General features: G+C 45.3%; 1 protein-coding gene across 1 annotated transcript; it reads left to right on the top strand.

Annotated features, from left to right (window-relative positions):
- Window positions 1-1,484: 1,484 nt before the first annotated feature.
- Window positions 1,485-10,520, top strand: zgc:194209 (uncharacterized protein LOC570908 homolog; the record flags this gene model as incomplete). The annotated part of the gene is made up of 4 exons (XM_038985908.1): window positions 1,485-1,637; window positions 8,693-8,808; window positions 8,883-9,043; window positions 10,325-10,520. Coding segments are annotated over 4 exons (626 nt in total), but the record flags the coding sequence as incomplete, so codon positions are not given.
- Window positions 10,521-16,703: the final 6,183 nt, after the last annotated feature.

The raw sequence follows: 16,703 nt of genomic DNA, 5'->3' as shown, positions 1-16,703 counted from the left end.
CTCTAGGTAGCAGGACAGACTATGATGTTATCTCTGTTGGTCCTCTAGGTAACAGGACAGACTATGATGTTATCTCTGTTGGTCCTCTAGGTAGCAGGACAGACTATGATGTTATCTCTGTTGGTCTTCTAGGTAGCAGGACAGACTATGATGTTATCTCTGTTGGTCCTCTAGGTAGCAGGACAGACTATGATGTTATCTCTGTTGGTCCTCTAGGTAGCAGGACAGACTATGATGTTATCTCTGCTGGTCCTCTAGGTAGCAAGACAGAGTATGATGTTATCTCTGTTGGTCCTCTAGGTAGCAGGACAGACTATGATGTTATCTCTGTTGGTCCTCTAGGTAACAGGACAGACTATGATGTTATCTCTGTTGGTCCTCTAGGTAGCAGGACAGACTATGATGTTATCTCTGTTGGTCCTCTAGGTAGCAGGACAGACTATGATGTTATCTCTGTTGGTCCTCTAGGTAGCAGGACAGGCTATGATGTTATCTCTGTTGGTCCTCTAGGTAGCAGGACAGGCTATGATGTTATCTCTGTTGGTCCTCTAGGTAGCAGGACAGACTATGATGTTATCTCTGTTGGTCCTCTAGGTAACAGGACAGACTACGATGTTATCTCTGTTGGTCCTCTAGGTAGCAGGAAAGACTATGATGTTATCTCTGTTGGTCCTCTAGGTAGCAGGACAAACTATGATGTTATCTCTGTTGGTCCTCTAGGTAGCAGGACAGGCTATGATGTTATCTCTGTTGGTCCTCTAGGTAGGTAACAGGACAGACTATGATGTTATCTCTGTTGGTCCTCTAGGTAGGTAACAGGACAGACTATGATGTTATCTCTGTTGGTCCTCTAGGTAGCAGGACAGACTATGATGTTATCTCTGTTGGTCCTCTAGGTAGCAGGACAGACTATGATGTTATCTCTGTTGGTCCTCTAGGTAGCAGGACAGACTATGATGGTATCTCTGTTGGTCCTCTAGGTAGCAGGACAGACTATGATGTTATCTCTGTTGGTCCTCTAGGTAGCAGGACAGACTATGATGTTATCTCTGTTGGTCCTCTAGGTAGCAGGACAGACTATGTTGTTATCTCTGTTGGTCCTCTAGGTAGCAGGACAGACTATGATGTTATCTCTGTTGGTCCTCTAGGTAGCAGGACAGACTATGATGTTATCTCTGTTGGTCCTCTAGGTAGCAGGACAGACTATGATGTTATCTCTGTTGGTCCTCTAGGTAGCAGGACAGACTATGATGTTATCTCTGTTGGTCCTCTAGGTAGCAGGACAGACTATGATGTTATCTCTGTTGGTCCTCTAGGTAGCAGGACAGACTATGATGTTATCTCTGTTGGGCCTCTAGGTAGCAGGACAGACTATGATGTTATCTCTGTTGGTCCTCTAGGTAGCAGGACAGACTATGATGTTATCTCTGTTGGTCCTCTAGGTAGCAGGACAGACTATGATGTTATCTCTGTTGGTCCTCTAGGTAGCAGGACAGACTATGAGCCAGTCTGTGGTCGTCCTCATGGTGTGCGGTTGGACAGTGGTGGTCAGCTGATCGTAGCTGACTCCTACTTTGGACTGTTTTCTGTTGACCCCCAGACTGGACACAAGACCCTGCTACTGGACAGCAAGACAGGTAACGTCCCCTAACCCCCAGACTGGACACAAGACCCTGCTACTGGACAGCAAGACAGGTAACGTCCCCTAACCCCCAGACTGGACACAAGACCCTGCTACTGGACAGCAAGACAGGTAACGTCCCCTAACCCCCAGACTGGACACAAGACCCTGCTAGTGGACAGCAAGACAGGTAACGTCCCCTAACCCCCAGACTGGACACAAGACCCTGCTACTGGACAGCAAGACAGGTAACGTCCCCTAACCCCCAGACTGGACACAAGACCCTGCTAATGGACAACAAGACAGGTAACGTCCCCTAACCCCCAGACTGGACACAAGACCCTGCTACTGGACAGCAAGACAGGTAACGTCCCCTAACCCCCAGACTGGACACAAGACCCTGCTACTGGACAGCAAGACAGGTAACGTCCCCTAACCCCCAGACTGGACACAAGACCCTGCTAGTGGACAGCAAGACAGGTAACGTCCCCTAACCCCCAGACTGGACACAAGACCCTGCTACTGGACAACAAGACAGGTAACGTCCCCTAACCCCCAGACTGGACACAAGACCCTGCTACTGGCCAGCAAGACAGGTAACGTCCCCTAACCCCCAGACTGGACACAAGACCCTGCTACTGGACAGCAAGACAGGTAACGTCCCCTAACCCCCAGACTGGACACAAGACCCTGCTACTGGACAGCAAGACAGGTAACGTCCCCTAACCCCCAGACTGGACACAAGACCCTGCTACTGGACAACAAGACAGGTAACGTCCCCTAACCCCCAGACTGGACACAAGACCCTGCTACTGGACAGCAAGACAGGTAACGTCCCCTAACCCCCAGACTGGACACAAGACCCTGCTACTGGACAACAAGACAGGTAACGTCCCCTAACCCCCAGACTGGACACAAGACCCTGCTACTGGACAACAAGACAGGTAACGTCCCCTAACCCCCAGACTGGACACAAGACCCTGCTACTGGACAGCAAGACAGGTAACGTCCCCTAACCCCCAGACTGGACACAAGACCCTGCTACTGGACAGCAAGACAGGTAACGTCCCCTAACCCCCAGACTGGACACAAGACCCTGCTACTGGACAACAAGACAGGTAACGTCCCCTAACCCCCAGACTGGACACAAGACCCTGCTACTGGACAGCAAGACAGGTAACGTCCCCTAACCCCCAGACTGGACACAAGACCCTGCTACTGGACAACAAGACAGGTAACGTCCCCTAACCCCCAGACTGGACACAAGACCCTGCTAGTGGACAGCAAGACAGGTAACGTCCCCTAACCCCCAGACTGGACACAAGACCCTGCTACTGGACAACAAGACAGGTAACGTCCCCTAACCCCCAGACTGGACACAAGACCCTGCTACTGGACAACAAGACAGGTAACGTCCCCTAACCCCCAGACTGGACACAAGACCCTGCTACTGGACAGCAAGACAGGTAACGTCCCCTAACCCCCAGACTGGACACAAGACCCTGCTACTGGACAACAAGACAGGTAACGTCCCCTAACCCCCAGACTGGACACAAGACCCTGCTACTGGACAACAAGACAGGTAACGTCCCCTAACCCCCAGACTGGACACAAGACCCTGCTACTGGACAGCAAGACAGGTAACGTCCCCTAACCCCCAGACTGGACACCAGACCCTGCTACTGGACAGCAAGACAGGTAACGTCCCCTAACCCCCAGACTGGACACAAGACCCTGCTACTGGACAGCAAGACAGGTAACGTCCCCTAACCCCCAGACTGGACACAAGACCCTGCTACTGGACAACAAGACAGGTAACGTCCCCTAACCCCCAGACTGGACACCAGACCCTGCTACTGGACAACAAGACAGGTAACGTCCCCTAACCCCCAGACTGGACACAAGACCCTGCTACTGGACAGCAAGACAGGTAACGTCCCCTAACCCCCAGACTGGACACAAGACCCTGCTACTGGACAACAAGACAGGTAACGTCCCCTAACCCCCGGACTGGACACAAGACCCTGCTAGTGGACAGCAAGACAGGTAACGTCCCCTAACCCCCGGACTGGACACAAGACCCTGCTACTGGACAACAAGACAGGTAACGTCCCCTAACCCCCAGACTGGACACAAGACCCTGCTACTGGACAGCAAGACAGGTAACGTCCCCTAACCCCCAGACTGGACACAAGACCCTGCTACTGGACAGCAAGACAGGTAACGTCCCCTAACCCCCAGACTGGACACAAGACCCTGCTACTGGACAGCAAGACAGGTCACGTCCCCTAACCCCCAGACTGGACACAAGACCCTGCTACTGGACAGCAAGACAGGTCACGTCCCCTAACCCCCAGACTGGACACAAGACCCTGCTACTGGACAACAAGACAGGTAACGTCCCCTAACCCCCAGACTGGACACAAGACCCTGCTACTGGACAGCAAGACAGGTCACGTCCCCTAACCCCCAGACTGGACACAAGACCCTGCTACTGGACAGCAAGACAGGTAACGTCCCCTAACCCCCAGACTGGACACAAGACCCTGCTACTGGACAACAACACAGGTAACGTCCCCTAACCCCCAGACTGGACACAAGACCCTGCTACTGGACAACAAGACAGGTAACGTCCCCTAACCCCCAGACTGGACACAAGACCCTGCTACTGGACAGCAAGACAGGTAACGTCCCCTAACCCCCAGACTGGACACAAGACCCTGCTACTGGACAACAAGACAGGTAACGTCCCCTAACCCCCAGACTGGACACAAGACCCTGCTACTGGACAACAAGACAGGTAACGTCCCCTAACCCCCAGACTGGACACAAGACCCTGCTACTGGACAACAAGACAGGTAACGTCCCCTAACCCCCAGACTGGACACAAGACCCTGCTACTGGACAACAAGACAGGTAACGTCCCCTAACCCCCAGACTGGACACAAGACCCTGCTACTGGACAGCAAGACAGGTAACGTCCCCTAACCCCCAGACTGGACACAAGACCCTTCTACTGGACAACAAGACAGGTAACGTCCCCTAACCCCCAGACTGGACACAAGACCCTGCTACTGGACAGCAAGACAGGTAACGTCCCCTAACCCCCAGACTGGACACAAGACCCTGCTAGTGGACAGCAAGACAGGTAACGTCCCCTAACCCCCAGACTGGACACAAGACCCTGCTACTGGACAGCAAGACAGGTAACGTCCCCTAACCCCCAGACTGGACACAAGACCCTGCTAGTAGACAGCAAGACAGGTAACGTCCCCTAACCCCCAGACTGGACACAAGACCCTGCTACTGGACAGCAAGACAGGTAACGTCCCCTAACCCCCAGACTGGACACAAGACCCTGCTACTGGACAGCAAGACAGGTAACGTCCCCTAACCCCCAGACTGGACAGCAAACAAGGTCTGATCCTTCACATTCACAGTCTAACCCAGCAACACAGGTGACCCCTGACCCCTAACCCCCCTAACCCCAACCTTAACTCTGACTGGACAGCAGGTCTAACATATAGAATTGTTTTATTGATTATTTAGCTATTTGATATGGAGTTTCAGGACCCCTTAAGGTATAAATATAAAATAATAATAATAATAATAAATATATAAATTAAGAATATATGAATATATAAATATGCTATTAGCCAATAGAAACAGATTGAATAACAGATAGTCCTTACTGCTATTAGCCAATAGAAACACATTGAATAACAGACAGTCCTTACTGCTATTAGCCAATAGAAACACATTGAATAACAGATAGTCCTTACTGCTATTAGCCAATAGAAACACATTGAATAACAGATAGTCCTTACTGCTATTAGCCAATAGAAACACATTGAATAACAGATAGTCCTTCCTGCTATTAGCCAATAGAAACAGATTGAATAACAGATAGTCCTTACTGCTATTAGCCAATAGAAACACATTGAATAACAGATAGTCCTTACTGCTATTAGCCAATAGAAACACAATGAATAACAGATAGTCCTTACTGCTATTAGCCAATAGAAACACATTGAATAACAGACAGTCCTTACTGCTATTAGCCAATAGAAACACATTGAATAACAGACAGTCCTTACTGCTATTAGCCAATAGAAACACATTGAATAACAGATAGTCCTTACTGCTATTAGCCAATAGAAACACATTGAATAACAGATAGTCCTTACTGCTATTAGCCAATAGAAACACATTGAATAACAGATAGTCCTTACTGCTATTAGCCAATAGAAACACATTGAATAACAGATAGTCCTTACTGCTATTGGCCAATAGAAACACATTGAATAACAGTCCTTACTGCTATTAGCCAATAGAAACACATTGAATAACAGATAGTCCTTACTGCTATTAGCCAATAGAAACACATTGAATAACAGACAGTCTTTACTGCTATTAGCCAATAGAAACACATTGAATAACAGATAGTCCTTACTGCTATTAGCCAATAGAAACACATTGAATAACAGATAGTCCTTACTGCTATTAGCCAATCGAAACACATTGAATAACAGATAGTCCTTACTGCTATTAGCCAATAGAAACACATTGAATAACAGACAGTCCTTACTGCTATTAGCCAATAGAAACACATTGAATAACAGACAGTCCTTACTGCTATTAGCCAATAGAAACACATTGAATAACAGATAGTCCTTACTGCTATTAGCCAATAGAAACACATTGAATAACAGATAGTCCTTACTGCTATTAGCCAATAGAAACACATTGAATAACAGACCGTCTTTACTGCTATTAGCCAATAGAAACACATTGAATAACAGACATTCTTTACTGCTATTAGCCAATAGAAACACATTGAATAACAGACAGTCCTTACTGCTATTAGCCAATAGAAACACATTGAATAACAGACAGTCCTTACTGCTATTAGCCAATAGAAACACATTGAATAACAGACAGTCCTTACTGCTATTAGCCAATAGAAACACATTGAATAACAGACAGTCCCCCCCAAAAACCTAAAGGAGGTTTGTTCTGAAGTGTCTGTCCTCTATCTGAGAGAAGATGAAAGATCCGGAAACTATACTTTTTTCTTTTTTACGTGTACAGCATTCAGAAAGTATTCAGACCCCTTAACTTTCCCCACATTTAGTTACTTTACAGCCTTATTCTAAAATGGATTAAATACAAACATTTCCTCATCAATCTACACACAATAATAATGACATCACAATACCCCATAATGACATCACAATACCCCATAATGACATCACAATACTCCATAATGACATCACAATACCCCATAATGACATCACAATACTCCATAATGACACAATGCTCCATAATGACATCACAATACCCCATAATGACATCACAATACTCCATAATGACACAATACTCCATAATGACATCACAATACCCCATAATGACATCACAATACTCCATAATGACATCACAATACTCCATAATGACATCACAATACTCCATAATGACACAATACTCCATAATGACATCACAATACCCCATAATGACATCACAATACTCCATAATGACATCACAATACTCCATAATGACATCACAATACCCCATAATGACATCACAATACCCCATAATGACAAAGCAAAAACAGGTGTTTAGATTTTTTTCCAAATGTATTAAAAATAAAAAACAGAAATACCTTATTTACATAAGTATTCAGACCATTTGCTATGAGACTCAAAGTTGAGGTCTGGTGCATCCTGTTTCCATTGATCATCCTTGAGATGTTTCTACAACATGGTTGGAGTCCACCTGTGGTAAATTCAATTGATTGGACATGATTTGGAAAGCCACACACCTGTCTATATAAGGTCCCACAGTTGACAGTGCATGTCAGAGTAAAAACCAAGCCATGAGGTTGAAGGGATTGTCCGTAGAGCTCCGAGACAGGATTGTGTCGAGGCACAGATCTGGGGAAGGGTACCAAAACATTTCTGCAGCATTGAAGGTCCAAGAACACATTGGCCTCCATCATTCTTAAATGGAAGAAGTTTGGAACCACCAAGACTCTTCCTAGAGCTGGTCGCCTGGCCAAACTGAGCAATCGGGGGAAAAGGGCCTTGGTCAGGGAGGTGACCAAGAACCCGATGGTCACTCTGACAGAGCTCCAGAGTTCCTCTGTGGCAATTGGAGAACCTTCCAGAAGGTCAAGCATCTCTGCAGTACTCCACCAATCAGGCCTTAAATGGTAAAGTGGCCAGACCGAAGCCACTCCTCAGTAAAAGACACACGACAGCCCATTTGGAGTTTGCCAAAAGGCACCTAAAGGAATCTCAGACCATGAGAAACAAGATTATCTGGTCTGATGAAACCAAGATTGAACTCTTTGGCCTGAATGCCAAGCGTCACGTCTGGAGGAAACCTGGCACCATCCCTACAGTGAAGCATGGCGGTGGCAGCATCATGCTGTGGGGATGTTTTTCAGTGGCAGGGACTGGGAGACTAGTCAGGATCGAGGGAAAGATGAACTGAGCAAAGTACAGAACGGAGCAAATCTCTGGAGAGACCTGAAAATAGCTGTGCAGTGACGCTCACCGTCCAACAAGACAGAGCTTGAGAGGATCTGCAGAGAAGAATGGGAGAAACTCTCCAAATACAGGTGTGCCAAGCTTGTAGTGTCATACCCAAGAAGACTCAAGGCTGTAATCGCTGCCAAAGGTGCTTCAACAAAGTACTGAGTAAAGGGTCTGAATACTTATGTAAATGTGATATTTCCATATTTTATTTGTAATAAATTATCAAAAATGTTTTTGCTTTGTCATTATGGGGTATTGTGATGTCATTATGAGGTATTGTGATGTCATTATGGGGTATTGTGATGTCATTATGGGGTATTGTGATGTCATTATGGGGTATTGTGATGTCATTATGGGGTATTGTGATGTCATTATGGGGTATTGTGATATCATTATGGGGTATTATGTGTAGATTGAGCGGATTTTTTTGATTAAATAAATGTTGTAATAAGGCTGTAAAGCAATAAAATATGGAAAAAGTCAGGTTTGTGAGGCTAATGTACATCCAGTTATGTCTTATGTCTTTGTGCTGTAGGAGCTGACGGGGTTCCGTTTGCGTTCCTGAACGGGTTGGAGATCTCCTCTCAGACTGGGATCATTTACTTTACCGACTCCTCCTCTCGCTGGGGACGACGACACGTCAAACTAGAGGTCTGGCGCTCTGTGTTCCTAGAAATCACCCGTCTTCTTTATACGCTCTATAACCCCTGACCTCTAACGTCTAGGTGATAGAGACCAACGCTCTGGGTCGTCTCCTGACCTTTGACCCTGTGTCAGGGCGCGTGGGTGTCCTGCTGGATGGGCTCTACATGCCCAATGGCATCGCCCTGTCACCTGACGAGAGCTTCCTGCTGCTGGCTGAGACCAGCATCGGGTGTGTCCTCAGGTACACACACACACACACACACACACACACACACACACACACACACACACACACACACACACACACACACACACGACAGTGTTTTCCATAGTAACTGTCTTTCCTGTGTTTTTCCTTTTAACATGTAAATACCATTGTGTTATCAGAGGATCAGCAGGACAGAGGAACCCTCACCGTACAGAAAGGCCTTTTGTTCTATGACAATCATTGTTCTCTCATTCTCCCTCCCTTCCTCTCTCTCTCTCTCCTTCTCCCTCCCTCCCTCCCTCCCTCTCCTTCTCCCTCCCTCCCTCCCTCCCTCCCTCCCTCCCTCCCTCCCTCCCTCCCTCTCTCTCTCTCTCCTTCTCCCTCCCTCCCTTCCTCTCTCTCTCTCTCCCCTCCTCCCTCCCTCCCTCTCTCTCCTTCTCCCTCCCTCCCTCCCTCCCTCTCTCTCTCTCTCTCTCCTTCTCCCTCCCTCCCTTCCTCTCTCTCTCTCTCCCCTCCTCCCTCCCTCCCTCCCTCCCTCTCTCTCTCTCTCCTTCCCATCGTCCTCCCTCCCTCCCTCTCTCTCTCCCCTCCTCCCTCCCTCCCTCCAGGGACTGGCTGAAAAGCCTTTTGTTTGAATGACTCAGGGTATCTTTTCTCCCCCCCCTCCCTCCCTCCCTCCCTCCCTCCCTCTCTCTCTCTCTCTCTCCTTCTCCCTCCCTCCCTTCCTCTCTCTCTCTCTCCCCCCCTCCCTCCCTCCCTCCCTCCCTCCCTCCCTCTCTCTCTCTCTCCTTCTCCCTCCCTCCCTTCCTCTCTCTCTCCCCTCCTCCCTCCCTCCCTCCAGGGACTGGCTGAAAAGCCTTTTGTTTGAATGACTCAGGGTATCTTTTCTCCCCCCCCCCTCCCTCCCTCTCTCCCTTCCTCTCTCTCTCTCCCCTCCTCCCTCCCTCCCTCCAGGGACTGGCTGAAAAGCCTTTTGTTTGAATGACTCAGGGTATCTTTCCCCCCCCCCCCTCCCTCCCTCCCTCCCTTTCTCTCTCTCTCTCCCCTCCTCCCTCCCTCCCTCCAGGGACTGGCTGAAAAGCCTTTTGTTTGAATGACTCAGGGTATCTTTTCTCCCTCCCTCCCTCCCTCCCTCCATTTTGTTTGAATGACTCAGGGTATCTCTTCTCTCTCTCCCCTCCTCCCCCCCTCCCTCCATTTTGTTTGAATGACTCAGGGTATCTTTTCTCCCCCCCCCTCCCTCCCTCCCTCCCTCCCTCCCTCCATTTTGTTTGAATGACTCAGGGTATCTCTTCTCTCTCTCTACCTCTGTAGGTATTGGCTGAAAGGCCCCAAGGCTGGCACCAAGGAGGTCATCATGAACAATATGCCCGGTTACCCTGACAACATCCGCCTTAGCGACCGTGGAACCTTCCTGGTTGGCCTAACGACCACACGCTTCAGGAAGCTCATGCCTCCATTCCTGGACCTGATTGGTCCGTACCCAGCGGTCAAACGCTTTCTGGCTAAGGTTAGTTTCACCATCATTGTGTTGTAAACCTCTCTCCCACACCCCTGTGTTGTAAACCTCTCTCCCACACCCCTGTGTTGTAAACCTCTCTCCCACGCCCCTGTGAGGTAAACCTCTCTCCCACGCCCTGTGTTGTAAACCTCTCTCCCACGCCCTGTGTTGTAAACCTCTCTCCCACGCCCCTGTGTTGTAAACCTCTCTCCCCTGTGTTGTAAACCTCTCTCCCACGTCCCTGTGTTGTAAACCTCTCTCCCACACCCTGTGTTGTAAACCTCTCTCCCACGCCCTGTGTTGTAAACCTCTCTCCCACACCCTGTGTTGTAAACCTCTCTCCCACGCCCTGTGTTGTAAACCTCTCTCCCACGCCCTGTGTTGTAAACCTCTCTCCCACGCCCTGTGTTGTAAACCTCTCTCCCACGCCCCTGTGTTGTAAACCTCTCTCCCACACCCCTGTGTTGTAAACCTCTCTCCCACGCCCCTGTGAGGTAAACCTCTCTCCCACGCCCCTGTGTTGTAAACCTCTCTCCCCTGTGTTGTAAACCTCTCTCCCAGACCCCTGTGTTGTAAACCTCTCTCCCACACCCCTGTGTTGTAAACCTCACTCCCACACCCCTGTGTTGTAAACCTCTCTCCCACACCCCTGTGTTGTAAACCTCTCTCCCACGCCCCTGTGAGGTAAACCTCTCTCCCACGCCCTGTGTTGTAAACCTCTCTCCCACGCCCTGTGTTGTAAACCTCTCTCCCACGCCCCTGTGTTGTAAACCTCTCTCCCACACCCTGTGTTGTAAACCTCACTCCCACACCCCTGTGTTGTAAACCTCTCTCCCACGCCCCTGTGTTGTAAACCTCTCTCCCACGCCCCTGTTTTGTAAACCTCTCTCCCACGCCCCTGTGTTGTAAACCTCTCTCCCACACCCCTGTGTTGTAAACCTCTCTCCCACGCCCCTGTGTTGTAAACCTCTCTCCCACACCCCTGTGTTGTAAACCTCTCTCCCAGACCCCTGTGTTGTAAACCTCTCTCCCACGCCCCTGTGTTGTAAAACCTCTCTCCCACACCCCTGTGTTGTAAACCTCTCTCCCAGAACCCCTGTGTTGTAAACCTCTCTCCCAGACCCCTGTGTTGTAAACCTCTCTCCCAGACCCCTGTGTTGTAAACCTCTCTCCCAGAACCCCTGTGTTGTAAACCTCTCTCCCAGACCCCTGTGTTGTAAACCTCTCTCCCAGACCCCTGTGTTGTAAACCTCTCTCCCAGACCCCTGTGTTGTAAACCTCTCTCCCACTCCCCTGTGTTGTAAACCTCTCTCCCACACCCCTGTGTTGTAAACCTCTCTCCCAGACCCCTGTGTTGTAAACCTCTCTCCCAGACCCCTGTGTTGTAAACCTCTCTCCCAGACCCCTGTGTTGTAAACCTCTCTCCCAGACCCCTGTGTTGTAAACCTCTCTCCCACGCCCCTGTGTTGTAAACCTCTCTCCCACACCCCTGTGTTGTAAACCTCTCTCCCAGACCCCTGTGTTGTAAACCTCTCTCCCACGCCCCTGTGTTGTAAACCTCTCTCCCACACCCCTGTGTTGTAAACCTCTCTCCCAGAACCCCTGTGTTGTAAACCTCTCTCCCAGACCCCTGTGTTGTAAACCTCTCTCCCAGACCCCTGTGTTGTAAACCTCTCTCCCAGACCCCTGTGTTGTAAACCTCTCTCCCAGACCCCTGTGTTGTAAACCTCTCTCCCAGACCCCTGTGTTGTAAACCTCTCTCCCACCCCTGTGTTGTAAACCTCTCTCCCACGCCCTGTGTTGTAAACCTCTCTCCCACGCCCCTGTGTTGTAAACCTCTCTCCCACGCCCTGTGTTGTAAACCTCTCTCCCACACCCCTGTGTTGTAAACCTCTCTCCCACTCCCCTGTGATGTAAATCTCTCTCTCACGCCCCTGTGTTGTAAACCTCTCTCCCACTCCCCTGTGATGTAAATCTCTCTCCCACGCCCCTGTGTTGTAAACCTCTCTCCCACTCCCCTGTGATGTAAATCTCTCTCTCACGCCCCTGTGTTGTAAACCTCTCTCCCACACCCCTGTGTTGTAAACCTCTCTCCCAGACCCCTGTGTTGTAAACCTCTCTCCCACGCCCCTGTGTTGTAAACCTCTCTCCCACACCCCTGTGTTGTAAACCTCTCTCCCCTGTGTTGTAAACCTCTCTCCCAGACCCCTGTGTTGTAAACCTCTCTCCCCTGTGTTGTAAACCTCTCTCCCACACCCCTGTGTGTGTGTGTTCTTTGTTCCAGGCTGCAGTGAGACTAGAGAGAGTGAGCTGAGAGGACAGAGAGCCTCCATCAAGAGATGATTCAGACAGCAACATGATACAGTGCCTTGCAAAAGTATTCACTCCCTTTGGCATTTTTCCTATTTTGTTACATTACAACCTGTAATTGAAATAGATTTTTATTTGGATGTCATATAATGGACATACACAAAATAGTTCAAATCGGTGAAGTGAAATTTAAAAAATCTAAAAATGTTTAGGTAGTTGTTGGTGCATATATAATCACCCCTTCGCTATGAAGCCCCTAAATAAGATCTGGCAACCAATTACCTTCAGAAGTCACATAATTAGTTACATAAAGTCCACCTGTTGTTGGTGCATATATAATCACCCCTTCGCTATGAAGCCACTAAATAAGATCTGGCAACCAATTACCTTCAGAAGTCACATAATTAGTTACATAAAGTCCACCTGTTGTTGGTGCATATATAATCACCCCTTCGCTATGAAGCCCCTAAATAAGATCTGGCAACCAATTACCTTCAGAAGTCACATAATTAGTTACATAAAGTCCACCTGTTATTGGTGCATATGTAATCACCCCCTCGCTATGAAGCCACTAAATAAGATCTGGCAACCAATTACCTTCAGAAGTCACATAATTAGTTACATAAAGTCCACCTGTTATTGGTGCATATGTAATCACCCCCTCGCTATGAAGCCACTAAATAAGATCTGGCAACCAATTACCTTCAGAAGTCACATAATTAGTTACATAAAGTCCACCTGTTATTGGTGCATATGTAATCACCCCCTCGCTATGAAGCCACTAAATAAGATCTAGCAACCAATTACCTTCAGAAGTCAAATAATTAGTTACATAAAGTCCACCTGTGTGCAATCTTAGTGTCACATGATCTGTCACATGATCTACGCATATATACCTGTTCCTAAAGGCCCCATTAAGCAAGCGGCACCATGAAGACCAAGGAGCTCTCCAAACAGGTCAGGGACAAAGTTGTGGAGAAGTACAGATCAGGGTTCGGACTATTAAAAAATATCCGAAACATTGAACATCCCACAGAGCACCGTTAAATCCATTATTAAAAAATGGAAAGAATATGGCACCACAACAAACCTGCCAAGAGAGGGCCGCCCACCAAAACTCACGGACCAGGCAAGGAGGGCATTAATCAGAGAGGCAACAAAGAGACCAAAGATAACCCTGAAGGAAGCTACAAAGCTCCACAGTGGAGATTGGAGTATCTGTCCATAGGACCACTTTAAGCCGTACACTCCACAGAGCTGGGCTTTACGGAAGAGTGGCCAGAAAAAAGCCATTGCTTAAAGAAAAAAATAAGCAAATACATTTGGTGTTCGCCAAAAGGCATGTAGGAGACTCCCCAAACATATGGAAGAAGGTACTCTAGATGAGACTAAAATGTAGCTTTTTGGCCATCAAGGAAAACGCAATGCCCGGCGCAAACCCAACACCTTTCATCACCCCGAGAACCCCATCCCCACAGTGAAGCATGGTGGTGGCAGCATCATGCTGTGGGGATGTTTTTCATCGGCAGGGACTGGGAAACTGGTTAGAATTGAAGGAATGATGGATGGCGCAAAATACAGGGAAATTCTTGAGGGAAACCTGTTTAAGTCTTCCAGAGATTTGAGACTGGGACGGAGGTTTACCTTCCAGAAAGACAATGACCCTAAGCATACTGCTAAAGCAACACTTGGGTGGTTTAAGGGGAAACATTTAAATGTCTTGGAAGGTCCTAGTCAAAGCCCAGACCTCAATCCAATTGAGAATCTGTGGTATGACTTAAAGATTGCTGTACACCAGCAGAACACATCCAACATGAAGGAGCTGGAGCAGTTTTGCCTTGAAGAATGGGCAAACATCCCAGTGGCTAGATGTGCCAAGCTTATAGAGACATATCCCAAGAGACTTGCAGTATTGACTTTTGAGGGGTGAATAGTTATGCATGCTTATATTCAGTTTTTTTTTGTCTTATTTCCTGTTTGTTTCACACAGTGGTCCCGTGTGGCTCAGTTGGTAGAGCATGGCGCTTGCAACGCCAGGGTTGTGGGTTCAATTCCCACGGGGGGACCAGGGTTCAATTCCCACGGGGGGACCAGGATGAATATGTATGAACTTTCCAATTTGTAAGTCGCTCTGGATAAGAGCGTCTGCTAAATGACTTAAATGTAAATAAAAAATATTTAGCATCTTCAAAGTGGTAGGAATGTTGTGTAAATCAAATGATACAAACCCCCCAAAAAATCTATTTTAATTCCAGGTTACAAGGCAACAAAATAGGAAAAATGCCACGGGGGTGAATACTTTCACAAGCCACTGTATTCTAGTAGAGATAAATACAAGAGATAATGCAGACAGAAACATGGTATTATAGAGGAGATAAATACAAGAGATAATGCAGACAGAAACATGGTATTCTAGAGGAGATAATGTATGTAAACAGTCCTGTTCTGGAATGTACTATGCTATAGTAATATTATAGTACAATGGTATAATACTAATAGTAAAGTCTGTACCCTTCGTGTTCTGGTGGCTGATTCCAGGTTTAATATGATATAGTTATATAGTTATATATAGTTATATATAGTTATATAGTTATATATAGTTATATCTAGTTATATATAGTTATATCTAGTTATATCTAGTTATATCTAGTTATATAGTTATATATAGTTATATAGTTATATCTAGTTATATAGTTATATCTAGTTATATAGTTATATCTAGTTATATATAGTTATATAGTTATATCTAGTTATATATAGTTATATAGTTATATCTAGTTATATATAGTTATATAGTTATATATAGTTATATAGTTATATATAGTTATATAGTTATATCTAGTTATATAGTTATATAGTTATATCTAGTTATATAGTTATATCTAGTTATATAGTTATATCTAGTTATATATAGTTATATAGTTATATATAGTTATATATAGTTATATATAGTTATATCTAGTTATATAGTTATATAGTTATATCTAGTTATATATAGTTATATAATATCTAGTTATATAGTTATATCTAGTTATATATAGTTATATAGTTATATATAGTTATATCTAGTTATATAGTTATATAGTTATATATAGTTATATATAGTTATATAGTTATAATGATATAGTTATATAGTTATAATGATATAGTTATATAGTTATAATGATATAGTTATATAGTTATAATGATATAGTTATATAGTTATATCTAGTTATATCTAGTTATATAGTTATATCTAGTTATATCTAGTTATATATAGTTATATAGTTATATATAAATGTATATAGTTATATAGTTATATCTAGTTATATAGTTATATCTAGTTATATAGTTATATCTAGTTATATCTAGTTATATATAGTTATATAGTTATATCTAGTTATATAGTTATATCTAGTTATATATAGTTATATAGTTATATCTAGTTATATAGTTATATCTAGTTATATAGTTATATCTAGTTATAAATAAGTGTATATAGTTATATATAGTTATATCTAGTCATATATAGTTATATCTAGTTATATATAAATGTATATAGTTATATCTAGTTATATCTAGTTATATAGTTATATCTAGTTATATATAAATGTATATAGTTATATCTTGTTATATATAAATGTATATAGTTATATCTAGTTATATATAAATGTATATAGTTATATCTAGTTATATATAAATGTATATAGTTATATCTAGTTATATATAGTTATATAGTTATATCTAGTTATATATAAATGTATATAGTTATATCTAGTTATATATAGTTATATAGTTATATATAGTTATATAGTTATATCTAGTTATATATTAGTTATATAGTTATATCTAGTTATATAGTTATATCTAGTTATATCTAGTTATAATAGTTATATAGTATAT

The sequence above is a fragment of the Salvelinus namaycush genome, unplaced genomic scaffold (assembly GCF_016432855.1).
Source record: "Salvelinus namaycush isolate Seneca unplaced genomic scaffold, SaNama_1.0 Scaffold3925, whole genome shotgun sequence".
Lineage (NCBI taxonomy): Eukaryota > Metazoa > Chordata > Actinopteri > Salmoniformes > Salmonidae > Salvelinus > Salvelinus namaycush.
Note: the sequence above shows the minus strand (reverse complement) of the source record. Positions and strands in the feature narration are given on the sequence as shown.